Source organism: Equus caballus, chromosome 6, assembly GCF_041296265.1.
Source record: "Equus caballus isolate H_3958 breed thoroughbred chromosome 6, TB-T2T, whole genome shotgun sequence".
NCBI lineage: Eukaryota > Metazoa > Chordata > Mammalia > Perissodactyla > Equidae > Equus > Equus caballus.
The window spans coordinates 81,008,669-81,029,761 of NC_091689.1; the positions used below are offsets into that span (position 1 = coordinate 81,008,669).

Sequence of the window (21,093 nt, forward strand, 5' to 3'; positions counted from 1 at the left end):
CTGGTTTGGATCCCAGATGCAGATCTATGCACCACTTATCAAGCCATGCTGTGGTGGCATCCCATATATAAAATAGAGGAAGATGGGCATGGATATTAGCTCAGGGCCAATCTTCCTCAGCAAAAAGAGAAAGATTGGTGGTGGATGCTAGCTCAGGGCTAATCTTCCTCAAAAAAAAGTAAAATAAAAATGAAAAATAAAAAAGCAACTTGACAACCCAAGTGAAAAATGGGCAAAGTATTTGAATAGAATTTTCACAGAAAATGAAATACAGATGTCTCTTAAGTCTATCAAAAGATGCTTAACGGGGCTGGTCCCGTGGCCGAGTGGTTAAGTTTGCATGCTCTGCTTTGGTGGCCCAGGGTTTTGCCAGTTCGGATCCTGGGTGCAGACCTAGCACCACTTATCAAGCTACGCTGAGGCAACATCCCATGTACCACAACTAGCAGGACCCGCAACTAAAATATACAACTATGCACTGGGGAGCTTTGGGGAGAAGAAGAAGAAGAAAAAAAAATGCTTAACCTTGGGGCTGGCCCCGTGGCCGAGTGGTTAAGTTCGCGCGCTCCGCTGCAGGCGGCCCAGTGTTTCGTTAGTTCGAATCCTGGGCGCGGACATGGCACTGCTCATCAGACCACGCTGAGGCAGCGTCCCACATGCCACAACTAGAAGAACCCACAACGAGGAATACACAACTATGTACCGGGGGGCTTTGGGGAGAAAAAGGAAAAAATAAAATCTTTAAAAAAAAAAAAAAATGCTTAACCTCCCCCATAATAAAAGTAACGCAAATTAAAGCATGAAATGCCATATTTCATCTATTATATCGGCAATGAACAAAACAATTGGTAGTACTTCATGTTAGTCTTGATGTGGGGAAATACTCTTTCATAATGTTGACCAATATGTAAATTGTTACAACCTCTCTGGAGAACAATTTGACAAAACTTTATCACAATTACAAAGCACTTATCCTTTGATGCAGAAATTCTACTTCTAGGAAGATACACACATACATACTTAGGTATATACGAGATTGTTCATTGAAGAATATTTTTATAATGCAACATCTTGAAAACAACATAGATATCCATTAAAGGTTAAGTAAATTCTGATAAATCCAAACTTTGTAATACTATGAATCTTTAAGTGAGTAAGCAGGCTCTTTATATATTAATACCTAAGTTATCTAATACCTAATATCTAAGTTAAGTTATAAAAGAATCAAACATCATAACTTTGAAGTATATAAAAAGGGAGATAAAAGAGCATATGTACTTTTCTACATATGCAGAAAATATTTCTGGATGGACATACATTGGTAGCCCTGGGAGAGGGGCCTAGTGGCCAGGGATAGGATTATTAGGGGGACTTTTTACTCTACCATTTGTATTTTTTATATTGTACCAGGTGAATATACTACTTGTTTTTCTTAACTTAAATATAACAAAGGGAAAAAGACATAAGGGAACTGAAGAATGACCAGAAACATATTATTTAAAATTCTCAAGTGGATGAAAGTGTTTACATGTAATAACAGATTTAAAAGACTGGGAATAGTCAGTCTGAAAAGAGAAAACCAAAGAGAAGTATAGAACAAAACAGTGTTCAACAAATTTCAGATTATTTAAGCTTTGAAATTGAGTTCTGATTTTATCTTGGATAAGCCTTTCTTTTGCACCTTGTTGTTCCAATTCTTAGTTCCCAAATGAATTCAGTCCTCAAAAATGTAAATTTCATGAGAACAGGGTACTTTGTTTTATTCACTGCTGTATCCCTAGCACCTAGAACAACACTTGGCACATAGGAGGCATCCAATAAATACTTGTTGTTGTTGAATAAATGACATATTTGTTCCTATAATTAGTAATAACTTTTTCTATTATAGGTTTTATTTTGGCATCTTATAATTTTAGTTTGGAAATCTTTCCCAAAAATAATAGATTGGTAACCTCAAACACAAATGCTAAGGATGGCAGGCCAATTGTCTCCTTCCCTGACCTATTTCTGATATTTGCAATTTTTAAAAATGAGGACCAGGACCTGTTTCCTCCAGGTCACTCCAGCAGCAAAGTTGCCATGGTAACACCTCGTACATAACTTGCCATCTCCCATTTTAAGTTTATACATCTTCTGGTGAACCCAAAAATATGAAAGAAACTCAGAATAACTGAAAGCATCTCTAAACTTTTGAAGTTGATGTTTTGGAGATCAACGATGATCCACAAAATACATCTTAGCATCTCTGCTAGAAATCTAACTGGATGAAATGGATCATGTTATATGACATTTCTTATTTCCCAAAAGATGTATCTCCTTTTGCTATCTTAAATCGGCTTCTATCCCACAGACCTTCTATAGGAGAATCTTTTAGAACATCTGATCTGACAAATATGTATATACTTTTAGGGCAATGAGAGAGGATATTTGAAATCAGGACTAAACCAGAAAACTAGACATACAATAGTTACATCTACCTTGCACGCTGGATGAGCCTATAGGCAATGTACTTGCGAAATAGGTATCCCAGCCGAACTTTGTCCGTGTGAAGTGTTTCAATTATGAGATCCCTAGCTGTTGTGTGTAGCTCTGAAGGGAGTCCAGAAGCTTTTGTGGCCTGATTTAAGAGTATCAAGTTCTTCCTCTGAGCCTCCACATCAACAAAATACCTCTGCTCTTTGAGCTCTTGGGGAGAGGAAGAGGGCACCATCGTCTTGGGTTTCTTGGTACCTGAAACTGAAGTCAGCATCCAGGACTTGTCTATCGGAGGAAATCGGGATTTCTGGTCCCATTCAGTAGGTGAGATCTGTGATGTTTTGGGTAGTTGAGCAGTAAGAGAAGGTAGTGATGGTATAGGCTTCATGAGAGTGGGAAGAACCCCCTCACCAGTGTAAGAAGTTTGTGATTTTGGTGTCCTATAATTGGTGAGATAAGACTGAAATGTTCTAAATTGTTCCATGGCACGAGGATCATGGCGTATCTGCATTTTTTCGGAAGTGTCAGAGACCTCTGATATTTGGAGCTTCTTAATGATGAAAGGGGCTTGCTTCATCTTGACATTTGGAGCACTGGGATGGGCCAATGCTGATTTAGATTTCAGAGAAGAAATAATTGCCAATCTTTCCTTACTTTTCTTAGAGACAGAAGAGGATAGATCTTTCTGGGGCTTTCCAGGGGTTGAGGGGACCCATAGTGTTGGGGGATGCCCAGGGGGAGGGGGGATCCACAGTGGAGAAGCTTGCCTAGGAAGAGTCCATGGTGCCAGATGCTGTCCAAGGGTATAAGGGGCTTGTAGATAGGGATATTGCTCATGGGTGGCAGGGGGCTGGAGTGCCTGGAGCTGCTCAGATTGGGTTAAGGGTCCAGATTCCAGGAGCTCCTCATGGGTGGAAGAGGCCTCCGGAACCATGGGCTTCCCAGGAGAGATATCCGAGAGATTGGGAATCTGTGCAGAGGTAGGTGGGACTCCAGATATAAGTGGCTGCCTGGCAACAAAAGGGGCCTTCATTATCAGAGGTGACTGGGAAATCAGAGCGTCCCTAGATGTGAAGAACTCCCTGGAGCTAAGAAGGTCCTTTAATGCAAGGAGCTGCCCTGAACTGGGCTGGACCCCAGGTATTGAGAGCTTCCTAGGAGTGGGAGGGACCTCTGGTGTTAAGAACTGCACAGGGGTGGATTCATCCTTAGAAACCTGGATCTGTCTAGAAGAAGGAAAAGTCTGTGGTGCCAGGAGGTTCCCAGAGTCAGAAAGGATCCTCATTCCTTGGCGTTGGGTAAGGGCTTGGGTGGGAGGAAATTTTGATATCTGCAAAAGAGTTGAAGGGACCTCAAATATAGAGGACTTCTCAACAATGGGAGCAGATGATGCTGGGAACTGCCTAGGTCTTGATGTAATGGATTTCCCAGAGGGGAGAGAAGCCTTTGATTCTTGAAATGGTCTTAGAGTGGAAGGAACCAATGTCAGGGACTGCTTAGAAATGCAAAGAGCACTTGGTGTGACGGATTTATCAGTACTAGAAAAGATCCCAGTTTCCTGGGTATGTCCTGAAGGAGGACCAGTCCAGAGTTGCGAGGGCTGCTCATTAAGGAGAGGAGCTCTTGATTTTAGGTCCTGCTCAGACATGAGAGTTGTACCCATGGGCTGGGCCTGTCCTGGAGTGAAGGGGGCTCCTAAAGGTTGGACTTGCTCAGGAGTGAGGGGAGATCCTAAGGCATGGACTGTATCTGAGGTGAGAGGGACTCCTGATTCCCAGTACTGCTCTGGAGAGAGAGAAAACCCCAGTGCTTGAGCCCGTTCTAAGGTGATAGGGGCCCCCAAAGCCCAGGTCTCTTCAGGGGTAAGAGTGACAGCTGACACCCAGGCATTTTCTGGAGTGGTGGGGACTCCCAATTCCTGGGCTGCATCCAGAGTGGAAGGAGTGCCCAGTGTCTGAGCCTTCTCATGGGAGGGAGTAACCCCTAATGCTTGAATCTGCTTAAGAATATGAGTGTTTGATACTTCTTGAACTACTTCTGGAGTGATAGGGACTCCCAGTTTCCAGGCCTGTCCTGAAGTGAGAGGGGTCTTTACTGCCCGAGCCTGGTCAAGGCTAAGAGGGACCCTCAATGCTCGTGCCTGCTCAGGGGTGAGGGTAATATCTACTGCCTGGGCTTGTTCATGGGCACATGTGATACCCAAAGTCCGACCTTTCTCAGGAGTGAGAGTAAACACCAGTGCCTCTGCCTGTTCTGGAATGAGAAGGTCCTGCAGTGACTGGGCCTGCTCAGGAGTGAGAGAGACCTCCAATGACTGAGCCTGTTCAGAAGTGAGAGGAGGTGCCAGTGCCTGAACTTGCTCAGGGGTGAGTGTGACTCCCAAACTCTGGGATTTCTCAGGGGTGAGGGTGACTACCAATGCCTTGAACTGTTCAGAAGTAGGGGGCTTGCCCTGTGCCGGGGCCGGCTGAGGGGTGACACTGATCCCCAATGCCTGTGCCTGCTGAGGGGTGAGACTGATCCCCAGTGCCTGGGCCTGCTCAGGGGTGAGAGTGATTCCCAGTGCCTGGGCCTGCTCAGGGGTGAGAGTAATGCCCAGTGCCTGGGCCTGCTCAGGGATGAGAGTGATGCCCAGTGCCTGGGCCTGCTCAGGGGTGAGACTGATGCCCTGTTCTTGGGCCTGCTCAGGGGTGAGACTGATCCCTAGTGCCTGAGCCTGCTGAGGGGTGAGACCGATGCCCTGTGCTTGGGCCTGCTGAGGGGTGAGACTGATCCCCAGTGCCTGTGCCTGCTGAGGGGTGAGACTGATGCCCTGTGCTTGGGCCTGCTGAGGGGTGAGGCTGATCCCCAGTGTCTGAGCCTGCTGAGGGGTGAGACTGATGCCCTGTGTCTGGGCCTGCTGAGGGGTGAGACTGATGCCCTGTGTCTGGGCCTGCTGAGGGGTGAGACTGATACCCAGTGTCTGGGCCTGCTCAGGGGTGAGACTGATGCCCTGTGTCTGGGTCTGCTCAGCGGCGAGACTGATGCCCTGTGTCTGGGCCTGCTCAGGGGTGAGACTGATCCCCAGTGCCTGAGCCTGCTGAGGGCTGAGACTGATCCCCAGTGCCTGGGCCTGCTGAGGGGTGAAACTGATCCCCAGTGCCTGAGCCTGCTGAGGGGTGAGAGTGATGCCCTCTGTCTGGGCCTGCTGAGGGGTGAGACTAATCCCCAGTGCCTGAGCCTGCTCAGGGCTGAGACTGATGCCCTCTGTCTGGGCCTGCTGAGGGGTGAGTGTGATCCCCAGTGTCTGAGCCTGCTGAGGGGTGAGAGTGATGCCCTGTGTCTGGGCCTGCTGAGGGGTGAGACTGATCCCCAGTGTCTGGGCCTGCTGAGGGGTGAGAGTGATGCCCAGTGCCTGAGCCTGCTGAGGGGTGAGACCGATTCCCAGTGCCTGAGCCTGCTCAGGGCTGAGACCGATGCCCTGTGTCTGGGCCTGCTGAGGGGTGAGACTGATGCCCTGTGTCTGGGCCTGCTGAGGGGTAAGACTGATCCCCAGTGTCTGGGCCTGCTCAGGGGTGAGAGTGATGCCCAGTGCCTGAGCCTGCTGAGGGGTGAGACCGATTCCCAGTGCCTGAGCCTGCTCACGGCTGAGACCGATGCCCTGTGTTTGGGCCTGCTGAGGGGTGAGACTGATGCCCTGTGTCTGGGCCTGCTGAGGGGTGAGACTGATGCCCTGTGTCTTGGCCTGCTGAGGGGTGAGACTGATGCCCTGTGTCTTGGCCTGCTGAGGGGTGAGACTGATGCCCTGTGTCTTGGCCTGCTGAGGGGTGAGACTGATGCCCTGTGCCTGGGCCTGCTGAGGCATGAGACTGATCCCTAGTGCCCGAGCCTGCTCATGGGTGAGACTGATCCCCAGTGCCCGGGCCTGCTGAGGGGTGAGACTGATCCCCAGTGCCTGGGCCTGCTGAGGGGTGAAACTGATCCCCAGTGTCTGGGCCTGCTCAGGGGTGAGAGTGATGCCTAGTGCCTGAGCCTGCTGAGGGGTGAGACTAATGCCCTCTGTCTGGGCCTGCTGAGGGGTGAGACTGATCCCCAGTGCCTGAGCCTGCTGAGAGGTGAGACTGATCCCCAGTGTCTGGACCTGCTCAGGGGTGAGAGTGATGCCCAGTGCCTGAGCCTGCTGAGGGGTGAGACTAATGCCCTCTGTCTGGGCCTGCTGAGGGGTGAGACTGATCCCCAGTGCCTGAGCCTGCTCAGGGCTGAGACTGATGCCCTCTGTCTGGGCCTGCTGAGGGGTGAGAGTGATCCCCAGTGTCTGGGCCTGCTGAGGGGTGAGAGTGATGCCCAGTGCCTGAGCCTGCTGAGGGGTGAGAGTGATGCCCAGTGCCTGGGCCTTCTGAGGAGTGAGGCTGATGCCCTGTGTCTGGGCTTGCTGAGGGGTGAGACTGATGCCCTGTGTCTGGGCCTGCTGAGGGGTGAGACTGATGCCTTGTGTCTTGGCCTGCTGAGGGGTGAGACTGATCCCCAGTGCCTGGGCCTTCTGAGGAGTGAGACTGATGCCCTGTGTCTGGGCCTGCTGAGGGGTGAGACTGATGCCCTTTGTCTTGGCCTGCTGAGGGGTGAGACTGATGCCCTGTGTCTGGGCCTGCTGAGGGCTGAGACTGATGCCCTGTGTCTGGGCCTGCTGAGGGGTGACACTTATCCCCAGTGCCTGGGCCTGCTGAGTGGTAAGAGTGATAGACTTTTTGGGAGACTGTCCAGAAATAGGAAAGGCTCCAGGTGAGGAAGATTGTGTGGAGGCGGGTGGAGTGATTGGTGTGGGGTGCTTTCCATCAGCAAGAATATCTAATGTCATTAGATTCCCATGGAACTCTTCTCTTTGATATAACTGAGATGTGTCTTTCTGTATGCTCTTCCACTTGGGAGACGTCTCTGAAGTTTGGCTGAACATCTTTTCTAGTTCTTCAGAGCTTTTCTCCTTAATCTTCATCTGATCCTTTGCTTTTTTCTGCTCCTGCCTTTCATGGTCCTTTATCTTTCTCCTTGGCTTCTGCTCCCCCTGCTCTTTCTCTGAACTGCCTTCCACCTCCAGATGTCTCACTTTCTTCTGAACCTGCCTCGTCTGCTGTTCCTTGTCCTTCTCCAAGGGTACCCCTTGCTCTTTCATTTTTTGCTTCCGTGCTTCCAGCTGCTGCTGCTTTGGCTTCTGATGCTCTTCTTCCTCCTCTTCCCTTTGCTTTTGCTTCTTGTCTTGCTTAATCCGCTTTTGCATCCTCTGTTCTCGCTGTTCCTTCCACACCTCTACTTCCTGCCACTGTTTCTGCTCCTGTTGCCCTTGCTTTCCCTCCTTCTTCTGGAGCCATGCCTCTTCCTTCTCCAAATCCTTATTTATCATTTCATGGCTCTTCTTCCAGAGATTCCTTTCTTCCAACTGGTTTTTGAGACTCATACCAAAAATTTTTTCTTGATCATCTTGCAAATATTCCTCCTGCCTTTGTTCTTCCTTCTCCTTGTGATCTCTCTCTCCTATTGAGTCTACTGGAACATCTCTTTTGGTTTCTATTTCAGTTAAGATCATTTGTATTAAATTGCCAATTACTGGGTCCATGCTCTTATCTGAGAGTAATGTGCTAATTTCAGACTTTTCACTAGTTGGCTTCTGAAAATGCAGTCCTGGCATAAATGAGGCTACCTTTCTTTGTTTCAGAGGTTTCTCTCCAACTTGTTCTGCATTTTTTATATCTTTGTATTTTCTCAAGATTTTTGTCACAGTTTCAGCCACATTTTGGAAATATTCCTCCATTTTTGCCTTTATGATTCCTAATTTTTCAACTTCTGCTCTTTTTAATAATGACTCCTTTTTTGGCACAGTCTTTTTATCCAAAGGCTTTCCTATGTTATCAATTTTCTCTTTTAGGAAAGCCATTATGGCTTTCTGAAATTCTTCTAGGTTACTCTGTTCACTTTTGCCATCTAGACTTCCTAAAGCGCTGGTAGATTCTGAAGTCTCTTTAGTTGTCCTAGATCGTGATTTAACAAGTTCCTGAGACTTGACTTTCTTGTTGACTAACACATCCTTCTCTTCAATTATTCCTTCTTTGCTTGTGGTGGTTCCTAAAGATATTGGATGTTTCTTTCCTGTTGTTTTCACTTTCTCAGAGGAATAACCAAGTTGGGTCAACCTGGATGGCTCTGCTTGACTACTCTTCTCACGTTTGCTCTTTTTGTCCATTGACTCAGTGGTGGGTTCCTCTTTAGTCTCTGAAGAAATTTGGCTTTTGTCAAGTGAGCGTTCAGGTTTGACCTTCTTGGGTTGATCCCACATACTACTTGTTCCACTTTTGCCACCTTTGATATTTGTGTTAGTAGAAGGGTAGTCATCAGGGACACGTTGCCTTTTTGATTCAATGGGTGACTTTGATTTGGTTTCAAAAGAGGATTTTCCTTCTTTCTTCTTCTTTTCCAGTGCTTGCAGTTCAGAGTGGTGATCAAGTTTGGTCTCCAAGTCTTTGTATTTACCTTTATCATCACTCAGATTTGATCCAGAGGTCTCATGCATGGATGAGCCTCTTGTGTGCTTTCTTTTCTGTGATTGATACAGGTCAGTCCCATCTTTCTGATAGACATCACCTTTCTTCAGTGATATCTTATCTTCAGTAACATCTTCAGGAGACTTTTTCTTTTTTTTTCCAGGTAAATGCTGTTGCTGTTCAGTTAAATCTGAAGTCATCTCAACTTGGCCTGTATGTGAAATAGTTGAGTCCCACTTGATCGCTGAGGCTTTTGTCCCTGTTCTTTGGACATCATCTACAACATTTTCAAATTCTTTGGCCAAAATATTGTCCATTCTGTCTTCTATATCAACTTTGCTAATGACTGTAGATGATTGTGGAGAAGGCTCCGGTAACACTTTCAAGGTTGATGTGGGTAATGCTGTATATACTTGCTGTTCTACCACACCTTTAGATCGAATAAATTGTTCATATTTTTGTTCTGTTTCTTGAAGTTGCTGCTGAAGTATTTCATTTTTTTCACTGAGATCTTGTATTATCTTCAGGGAGAGCTCCTTTTGTCTTTCACTTAGCTCACTTGTATACATATTGGCAGTTTGAAAGTTAAAAAATTTTACTTCCTCATTTACTCTACTCAAAGCTGTAGAAAGGTTTGCTATTGTTGATGATATATATTTAATAGCATTGTTTTCCAATTTGTTGAACATTGCAGTGCCTATGAGTTCCTGTAGCATATCTTGGATTTCTGAAACCTTGATATTTGTTGCAAATTCATCGCTAATCATCTGATCTGGTCTTAAAGCATGGGCTGTTGCAGGTCGCTTTATAACTCTGTCTTTCCAAGATTTCCATAGAATACTTCTAGATGCTAGAAGAAAAAAATACATAAAATAATGGATTGCATTTCTTCTTTTGTGTTGTGCTCTATCTATGCTTAAGCCTAAGGAATTTAGCCTAAATTAACAGATAGCTATAGGATAAAGATTCATTGGAAAACCTTGGCTCCAAAATAAATAGTATGATTTTTAAAAGAATGACTCTTTTCCTACAATCACTGGAACGTCTGTTTCCAGGGTTTAGGAGTAGAACTGAGCAGTGACCTCGATTTACCTTCAGTTACAAGTTTGGGATTAGACATAATGTAAACCAAAACTTTCCATTGGCTTTGATTATGCTTGGTGTTTTCTATTTTCTTTCTTGGGTTCCTGTCTTTCATTTCTCCCTCTCTTTTTTTTTTTTTTAAGATTGGCACCTGAGCTAACATTGTTGCCAATCTTCTCTCTCTCTCCTTTTCCTTCTTCTCCCCAAAACCCCCCAGTACATATTTATATATTCTAGTTGTAGGTTCTTCTGGTTGTGCTATGTGGGATGACACCTCAGCATGGCTTGATGAATGGTGCTAGATTCACGCCCAGGATCTGAACCAGTGAAACCTTGGGCTGCCAAAGCGGAGCGCACAACCACTCGGCCACGAGGCCAGCCCCGCTTTTCTCCCTCTTCTGAATCAAAGCTAACCTTGGTTCTTTCAAAAGGGTCACAAAAGAACATACAAAAGTCAAATACTTGAAGGGACTTCTAGAATGGCTGAATGAGAAACTCAGCAAATTTTTTCCCAGAAAAGCAATGATAAAACTTGACAAAACTGTTGAAACCAATCATGTTAAGACTTTGGAAAGTGACCAGAGGCACACAACAAATAGAGAAGCACTTATTCAAGAAAAATTACTGAACTTCAGTAAAAACAGTGGAAGTCTGTGATGTTTTAGCCTGGAACCGCTTCCACCTCCAACTCCCCAGCCTCATGGCCTGGTGGTTCCACCAGAGTGAGGCAGGCTGTGAGGATTGACAGCCCAACTGCCTGAGGGGGCTGATTGGATCTGGAACAAAGTGTGGAAAAATCCATGCCTAAGGGCATTGTCTAAAACAATACTTCCTTGGACCAGCCCAGTGACAGGTAGTGGTTAAGTTTTCATGCTCGGCTTCCGGGGCGGCCCAGGGTTCACAGGTTGGGATCCTGGGCACAGACCTAGCACTGCTCATCAAGCCACACTGTGGCGGCATCCCACATAAAGTAGAGGAAGATTGGCACAGATGTTAGCTTAGCAACAATCTTCCTCAAGCAAAAAGAGGATTGGCAACAGATGTTAGCTCAGAGCCAATCTTCCTCACAAAAAAATAAATAAATAAAAAGAGATAAAACAATATTTCCTTAACTCATACGCAAATCCATTAGCAAAGAGTAGAAGCCTTACTGCATCAATCTGGATCAATTAATGATTGGCTAAGCATTGACTGACCATTAAGCTATGTTGACCCAAAGGTGATCCCTAGAAATTCATACTTAAAAATAAAAAAATGAAAAAAGAAAAAAAATAACTGGTCAGTGATAACAGTGGCTGCACACTGTGGGGGAGACAGACTCCACTGAATTAGTCCAGGCAAGTCTCTAAAAAACAAACCAAAAAACAACAAAAACAAACCCTGGAGGTTGTGGGGAGAATCAGAATCCAGAATTGCTACAATATGTTATCTCAAATGTCCAGTTTTCAAGATATAAGAAGCATGCAAAGAAACAGGAAAGTATGACCCATAAACAGGAGAAAAAAGCAGTCAATAGAAATTGTCTCAGGAATCAGGGTTGGGGGAAGCCAGAGATTGGACTTATCAGAGAAAAGACTTCAAAAGAAGCGATTATAAACATGTTCAAAGAACTAAAGGGAACCATATTTTAAAATAAAAAGAAAGTATGATGACAATTACTCATCAAATAGAACATAGCAATAAAGAGGTGGAAATTAGAAAAACCAAGTAGAAAATTTGGAGTTGAAAAGTACAATAACTCAAATGAAAAATTCACCAAAAAGGCCCAACAGCAGATTTGAACTGAAAAAAGAAAATAACTAGCAAACCTGACACTAGGTTAGTAGAGATTGTCTAATCTGAAGAACAGGGAGGAGAAAGAATAAAGAAAAATGAACAAAGCCTCAGAGAGTTATGGGATACCAACAAACATACCAATGTACAAGAAATAGAAGTCCCGGAAGAAGAGAAGAGAAAGGGGGCATTAAAAATATTCAAAGATGGGGCCGGCCCTGTGGCCGAGTGGTTAAGTTCATGCGCTCCGCTTCAGCGGCCCAGGGTTTCACCAGTTTGAATCCTGCGTGGACATGGCACGGCTCATCAAGCCACGCTGAGGCAGCATCCCACATGCCACAACTAGAAGGACCCACAACGAAGAATATACAACTATGTACTGGGGGCTTTGGGGAGAAAAAGGAAAAAAAATAAAATCTTTAAAAAAAAAAAGAAAAAGAAAAAACCTCATTGGTGGGGGTATGTCAAAGTGGCACGGGAACCAACTGAAAGAGGTCCTGATGGCCAAAGCCAGAACAACTTGAGCAAGAAAATAAAGTGGTATTAGATTGTAACCCAAAGTGTAAAATAAATATCCGTGTGTTCATTTTGATATAAATAAATAGTTGTAAAAATTAATAAATGGGGAAGAAGAGACAAACTCTTGTGCATAGGAACTTCAAATAATTTATATAGAGAGATACTCCATCCTAAAGGAAGGGTAGCATAACTCCCCATTCCTGAAGTGTGGGTTGCATATATAGACTTCCTTTTGAAGAGTACAGTATGGAAGATGAGGAAAAAGAGTAACTTTGCAATGGAGAAACCTGACAAGCACTACTTTAGCCAAGTGATCAAGGTCAACATCGAGTTATAAATCATTTGATGATATGTACCCTTGAAATTATATGATGACAACAGTATGTTACCTCTGTGACCTTTCTCCCAAAAATCTATAAACCCAGCATAAACATAAGAAAAACATCAGACGAATTCCAATAGAGGGGCATCTTACAATGTAAATGACTGGTACTCCTCAAAACTGTCAGGAACATCGAATACAAGGAAAAGTCTGAGAAACTGTCACAGACAAGAAGGCCTAAGGAGATATGACAACTAAATGTAATATGGTACCCAGGATGGGATCCTGAAACAAAAAAAGGACAGGGTAAAAACAAGGAATTATGAATAAACTATGGACGTGAGTTAATAATGTATTAATTTTGGTTTGTTAATTATAGCAAATGTATCATAATAATATCTTAATAATAAGGGAAACTATGGGCAGAATATGGAACTCTGTATTATTTTTTCAATTTTTCTCTAAATCTAAAACTACCTTAAAAAAGTAGTCTTAGAAAATGAAGGTGAAATAAAGACATTCCCAGATAACCAAAGAGTACAAGAATTTGTTGCTAGTAGACCTGCCTTACAAGAAATACTAAAGAGGGGCCAGTCTGGTGGTGTAGTGGTTAAGTTGGCACTCTCCACTTCAGTGGCCCAGGGTTCACGGGTTCAGATCCTGGGAGCAGACCTTGCACTGCTCATCAAGCCATGCTGTGGTGGCATCCCACATAAAATAGAGGAAAGATTGGCACAGATGTTAGCTCAGGAACAATCTTCCCTGGAAAAAGAGGAACATTGGCAACAGATGTTAGCTCAGGGCCAATCTTCCTCACACACACACACACACAAAATAAATACTATAGAAGTCCTTCAGGTTGGAAGGAAATAACACCAGAGGATAACTCAAATTCACATGAAGAAATAAAAAACACCAGTATATGTAGGTAAATAAGAAAGACAGTAAAAACATATTTTTCCTTTTCCTCTCTTACCTGATTAAAAAGACAGTCATATAAAACAATAATTATAAAACTATATTGCTCGCTTATAACACATAAATATATAATATTTATGACAAAACACAAAAGAGGGCAAGAGAATGGAGCTATTGGAGCAAAGATTCTATATTTTTCTGCAATTAAATTACTACTAGTCTGAAGCAGACTGTAATAATTTAAGACGTATACTGCAATTGTTAGGGCAACCACTAAGAAAATTACTCTGAAAATATGAGAAAAAATGGAATTAAAATGGTACACTAGAAAATTTGTATTTAACGCAGAAACCAGTAAAAGAAGAAGAGAGCAAAAGAGATATGAGACATATAGAAAATGAGCAGCAAAATGGCAAGTATAAATCCAACCATATCAATAATTACATTAAATATGAATGAATTAAACATTCCAATCAAAAGTCAGATATTGCCAGATTGTATTTTTTAAAAAAACCCACAAGATCCAACTGAAAACCACATATCCTAGATTCAAGTTTTCAAATAGCAACCACAGGGGAGCTGGAAAGAATATACTAATATCTGACAAAATAGACTTTAAGACAAAAAATGCTTCTAGAGACAACAAGGGACATTTTATAATGATAAAAGAATCAGTTCATCAGGAAGCTATGACAATTATAAACATATATGCATCTCACAACAGAGCCTTAAAATAAAGCAAAAACTGACAGAATTAAAGAGAGAAATAGACAACTCAACAATAATAGTTGGGGAGTTCAATATCCCATTCTCAATAAGCGATAGAACAACTAGACAGAAAATCAGTAAGGATATATAGAGAGAAGGCTAGAACAACAGTATAAACCAACTATGAAACACCACACAACAACAGCAGAATATATATTCTTTTCAAGCACACATGGAACATTCTCCAAGATAGACCACATGATAAGCGATAAAAAAAGTCCCAATAAATTTAAAAGGATTGAAATAATACAAAGTGTATTCTCCAACATACTTTGCTATAAGATAGAGATAGACTGATAGATTATATATAATCTCCTACCGGTTCTGCTTCTCTGGTTGAACCATGATTGATACATGTTCTTAAAACAACACTAAAACCATAATCCATAAGAGAAAAAATAGATAAATTGGTTAGACTTCATCAAAATTAAACTTTTGGGCTCCAAAGACACCATTAAGAAAATGAAAACACAAGCCGCAGACTGGGAGAAAGTATTTGCAAATCACTTTTCTGATAATGGACATGAATCCAGAAAATATAAAGAACTCTTAAAACTCAATTATAAAAATGAGTAAGTATTTGAATCAATATTTCATCAAAGAAGATATAGGAATGGCTAATAAGCACATGAAAAAATGCTCAACGTCGTTAGTCATTAGGGAAATGGAAACTAAGACCACAATGATATACCACTTCACACCTATTAGAAAGGCTATAATAGACAGACCAACGTCATTAGTCATTAGGGAAATGGAAACTAAGACCACAATGATATACCACTTCACCCCTATTAGAAAGGCTATAATAAAGACAGACCAACAACAAGTGTTCTTGAGGATGTGGAGAAACTGGAACCCTGATACGCTGTGGATGGGAATTTAAAATGGTGCTATCACTTGGAAAATAAATTAACAATTTCTTAAAAAGTTAAACATATATTTACCAGCAATAGAGAAATAAATGACCTAGCAATTCTACTCTTAGGTATCTACCTAAAAGAAATGAAAATGTGCATCCACACAGACTCATACATGTGTGTTCATAGCAGCCAAAAAGTGGCTTCATAAAAGCCAAAAAGTGAAAACAATCCAAATGTCTGTGAACTGGTGAGTGAGTAAATAAAATGTGGTATATGCAAACAATGGTATACAATTTGAGATAGAAAGGAAGAAACTACTGATGCATCCTATAACATGGCTGAACCTCAAAAGCATTATGCTAAATGAAAGAAACCAGACATAAAAGACCACATATAATTCCATTTTATGAAATATCCAGAAAAGGCAGATTTATTGAGACAGAAAATAAATTAGTGGTTGTCGGGGGCTAGGAGTGGGAATGAGGATTGCTTGCAAATGGGCATGAGGGATCTTTTGGGGATCATGGAAATATTCTAAAATTGAATTGTGATGATAGTCGCACAACTCTAAATTTACTAAAAGTCATCGAATTGTACACTTAACATGGGTAAATTCTATGGCATGTAAATTATACCTTAATAACTATAGTTAAATCTATTTCCAATGTTGTAAAGCACTCTTACTTAGTTTTCTCTTTTGTTTCTTCTTTTCTTCCATCAAAGATGAACTAATTCTAGTCAGTGTCTTGACGTTATTCTCAATGGCTTTGAATGTTTCTGGTAAAATCTGTATTTGTGCTATCCAGTGGTGGTGTTCATCAATATCAATTTCAGTCATCTCAGACATAATGGCATCTTGAAGAGAGTAAAAAAATTACTCTGTGCAGAAAAATAAATAATTATAACTATATAGGTTTATAATATTGGCTAAGTACATAGTGTTGTAGCCTTTGGGATATAGGTATCTCTCGCTTATTGCTGTTCTGAGACTTGTCTTTATGAAGAAATGAAAAAGGAAGAGACTGGAAATAGAAAGCTGAACAGTAAATCCTGGACATTAAATATGAATCAGATTAAAAGGTCACTATTTGGTTTAGTTCCCTGATTCCAGGGAAGTAGGTCTCTAAAATGTGAACATGTATTTTAATATTGGGGATCTAAACCCCAGTTAACTCCTTTGGTAAGTTATCTGGTATTTTATAACCCATGTTACATGAGATTTCTTGCAACTAAATGAAATTCCTCTTTTTTTGTATGTTCTTAGCATGTTCATTCTTTCTTTCAACCTGTGTCTCCTCTGTCAAGTACTATTCTAGATGCTGAATAAACAAATTCACTGACTTCATACTGCTTTCATTCTAGTGAAAGCAGACAGACAAAAAACAAAAATAAAAGCTTTATTATATAGTATGTCAGGTGGTAAGAAATGAATGCTATAGACAAAAATAAAGAAGAGTAAAGAGTGCCAGGATAGTGCCAGGGGGTAGAGAATGAGCCATGTGGCTACCTGGTAGAAAATGTACTAAGCAAGGGAATAGTTAGCATAAAGGCAGTGGGCAGGAGTATGCTGGCATGCTTGAAGAAAATCAGAGAGCCCAGAATAGCTGGTATTAAGTGAGCAAGCCTATATTTTTCTTATTTTATTCCTACTGGCACAGAGGACAGCTGTTCTCTGAATAACCTCCTTAGTCTTCTTTTGTCTGATTAATCCTTCAAAATTTACTTGTAGATTCTGTTCTCTAACTTTTTCATTAACTTTGCGGTTTTCCTTTGAACCACTTCTGGAAACTTACTCCATTCTTGCAGCCAGGCCAAGATGTAGACAAGAATCTTTTCTCTCTTTTCAGCAGCCTTTGCATAGGTAGCTATTTTCTCCAGCAAATTCATTCTCCGTTTCTTATGTTCTACAAATGAGATTTTCCTTCCAGAGTGCACATGCTCATCAACAGTGTAGCGATTTATTACCTTCTGTACATTGAGCATTATGTCACCCAGCTGTATATTAATGTCCTATAAGAATAAGAAGGGGGAATATATTAATAAATTCTCAGTTTGACAATAAGCTTGGTCACTTTTCTTCCCAAAATGTCATGACAGTTCCTATAAAGCTGTCCCATCAAAGTCCTGGTAATTCTAGCTTTACTGTGGGTCTCAGATTTTCATTGTTCAATATTTTTTTCTACCTTCATCATCCTAGCATTGTTATGATGTAATGAAAAGAACATTGGGTTTGAAACCATATCTGGATCTCAATTCTAGCCTTTTGGTTAAAATGATTTTTAGTAAATCACTTAACAATTCTGAGCTTCCCCTGCCTCATCTTTAAAATGGTGGAGATACTAAATTCACAGTTGATGTGAGGTGTATAATGTATGTGAAAATGCTTTATAAACTATGGCTGCTATAAACAAACAAACAACTAAAACAAAGTTGCTTGTTTTTTCTTTATTTACCTAGTCCTCACACCTGGAAGTCAGCTATCACAATATTCTTCAACATTACTTTTATTTCATTATCTCCCCTCCTTAACAGTCTATCAGCAAATTTCTTTTGTTCATCATTTTATCCCTATATTTCTCAATGGGGGTAATTACTTGCCACATATGTGACGTTTGGAAATCTGTGGAAGCATTTTTGGTTGTTACAATGAAATACACCAAATTAACAGGATGCTAGAAGAAAAACCCACATGATCATCTCAGTTGATGCAGAAAAAACATCTGACAAAATTCAACACCCTTTCATGATAAAAACATGCAAAAAATTAGGAATAGAAGGGGACTTCTTTAATATGACGAAGGCCGTATTTGAAAAGTCTAGAGGTAACATCATACTCAATAGTGAAAGACTGAAAACTGTTACTCTAAGATCAAGAACAAGGCAAGGATGCCCACTTTCACCACTTCTATTCAACATATTACTGGAAGTTCCAGCCAGAGCAATTAGTCAAGAAAAAGAAATAAAATACATCCAGGACCTTGAGGGAATTATGTTAAGTAAAATAAGCCAGATAGAGAAGGACAATCTCTGTATGACTCCACTCATATGAGGAATTTAAAAATGCAGACAAAGAGAACAGATTAGTGGCTATGGGGAGAAAGGTGGGGTGGGGGGTGGGCACAAAGGGTAAAGGGGTACACCTACAACATGACTGACAAATAATAATGTACAACTGAAATTTCACAAGACTGTAACCTATCATTAACTCAATAAAAAAATTTTTTTTTAAGATTTTATTTTTTCCTTTTTCTCCCCAAAGCCCCCCATACATAGTTGTATATTCTTCGTTGTGGGTCCTTCTAGTTGTGGCATGTGGGACGCTGCCTCAGCGTGGTCTGATGAGCAGTGCCATGTCCGCGCCCAGGATTCGAACCAACGAAACACTGGGCCGCCTGCAGCGGAGCGCGCGAACTTAACCACTCAGCCACGGGGCCAGCCCCTCAATAAAAATTTTTTTTTAAAAAATAAAATACATCCAAATTGGAAAGGAGGAAGTAAAATTATATGTTTGCAGATGATATGATCTTATGTGTAGAAAGTCCTAAAGATTCCACACATAAAAAAACTGTTAAAACTACTAAATGAATTCAGCAAAGCTGCAGGATACTAAAATCAATTGTGCTGCTATACACTAACAATGAACAATCTGAAAGGCAATTAAGAAAACAATTCCACTTACAATAGCATCAAAAGAATAAAATAATAGGAATAAACTTAACCAAAGAGGTGAAAGACTTGCGGGCTTGTAATTTTCACTATAAAATGTTACTGAAAGAAATTAAAGAAGACACAAATAAATGGAAAGACATTCCATGTTCATGGGTTGGAAGACTTAATATTTTAAAGACATCAATACCACCGAAACCGATATACAGATTCAATGCAATCTCTATCAAAATCCTAACGGTATTTTTGGCAGAAATGAAAAAATCCATCCTAAAAGTCATATGGAATCTCAAGGCACCCTGAACAACCAAAACAATCTTGAGAAAGAAGAATAAAGTTGGAGAGCTCACACTTCTCATTTTCAAATCTTTCTACAAACCTACAGTAATTAAAACTGCATACTGGCATAAAGGCAGACATATAGACCTATGGAATAGAATAGAGAGTCCAGAAGTAAACTTTTGCACATGTGGTCAATTTTTGATAAGAGTGCCAGGACCGTTCAATGGAGAGAGGACAGTCTTTCAACAAATGCTTTTGGGAAAACTGAGTATCCACATGCAAAAGAATGATGTTGGACCCTTACCTTACACCAGACACAAAAATTAACTCAAAGTGGATCAAAAGCCTAAACATGAGACCTAAAGCTATAAGACAGAAGAAAATGTAGGAGGAAAAGCTTAATGATATTGGATTTGGAAATGGCTTTTAGGATCTGACACCAAAACCACAGACGACAAAAGAAAAAAATAGATAAATTGGACTAAATCAAAATTTAAAACTTTTGTGCATCAGAGGACACAATCACAGAGTGAAAAGGCAACCTATGGAATGGAAGAAAATATTTGCAAATCATATACCTGATAAAGAGTTACTATCCACAATATATAAAGAACTCCTACAACTCAACATAAAAAAATGATAATAATAACCCAATTCAAAAAAGGGGAAAGGACTTGAATAGACATTCAAAAAAGATATACAAATGGCCAATAAGCATATGAAAAGAAGCTCAACATCACTAATCTTTAGGGAAAGGCAAATCAAAACCACAATGAGATACCACTCCACACTCATTAGGATGGCTACTTTTTTTAAATTAAAGATTGGCACCTGAGGGGTTGGCCTGTGGCGTAGTGGTTAAGTTCGGTTGCTCTGCTTCGACGGCCCAGGGTTTCACCAGTTTGGATCCTGGGCGCGGACATGGCACCACTCATCAGGCCATGTTGAGTCGGCGTCCTACACAGCATAACCAGAGGCACTCACAACTAGAATCTACAACTATGTACTGGAGGGCTTTGGGGAGAAGATTAAAAAAAAGAAAAGAAACAGTTGTTAGCTCAGGAGCCAATTTAAAAAAAAAAAAAAGATTGGCACTTGAGCTAACAACTGTTGCCAATCTTCTTTTTTTCTTCTTCTTCTTTTTCTCCCCAAAGCCCCCCAGTACATAGTTGTATATTTTAGTCGTGTGTCCTTCTAGTCATGGCATGTGGGATACCACCTCAGCATGGCCTGATGAGTGGTGCCATGTCCGTGCCCAGGATCCAACCTGGTGAAACCCTGGGCCGCCGAAGCAGATTGTGCAAACTTAACCGCTCAGCCACGGGGCCGGCCCACCAGGATGGCTACTATTTAAAAAAAAGAAAAAGAAAAGAAATATTGGTGAGGATATGGAAAATTGGAACTCTTGTGCACTGGTGGTGGGAATATAAAATGGTGCAGCAATTGTGGCAAACAGTATAGCAGTTCCTCAAAAAATTAAAAATGAGTTACCATATGATCCAGCAATTCTACTTCTGGGTACATACCCAAAAGAACTGAAAGCGGGGTCTGGGAGAGATTTATACACCTATGTTCATAGCAGCATTATTCACAATAGCCAAGAGGTGGAAGCAACCCAAGTGTCCACTGACAAGATGAATGGATAAACAAAATGTGGTATATACATACAATGAAACATTATTGAGCCTTAAAAAGAAAAGAAATCCTGACACATGCTACACGGATGAAACTTAAGACGTTATGCTAAGTGAAATAAGCCAGTCATAAAAAGACAAATACTGTATGATTCCATTTATATGAGATATCTAGAAACAAAGATTCATAGAAACAAAGTAGAATGGTGGTTTCCAGAGGCTGGGGGGGTGAGAGAAATGGAGTGTTGTTTAATGGGTGTAGAGTTTGTTTTGCAAGATGAAAA

At 41.4% G+C, this 21,093-nt stretch overlaps 2 protein-coding genes across 2 annotated transcripts in view; one reads left to right on the forward strand and one right to left on the reverse strand.

Annotated features, from left to right (window-relative positions):
- The window catches only part of LARP4 (La ribonucleoprotein 4), a 179,065-nt gene that overhangs the window by 57,872 nt on the left and 100,100 nt on the right, over positions 1–21,093 (forward strand). The gene's annotated exons all lie outside the window — the stretch shown is intronic.
- The window catches only part of FAM186A (family with sequence similarity 186 member A), a 74,952-nt gene that overhangs the window by 22,166 nt on the left and 31,693 nt on the right, over positions 1–21,093 (reverse strand). Inside the window, exons 2-4 of the mRNA XM_023643539.2 lie at positions 17,021–17,237; positions 15,912–16,082; positions 2,478–9,834 (exon numbers count right to left, since the gene is read on the reverse strand). Of these exons, the coding sequence (XP_023499307.2) occupies positions 2,478–9,834; positions 15,912–16,082; positions 17,021–17,237 (7,745 nt within the window). The remainder of the gene's footprint in view (positions 1–2,477; positions 9,835–15,911; positions 16,083–17,020; positions 17,238–21,093) is intronic.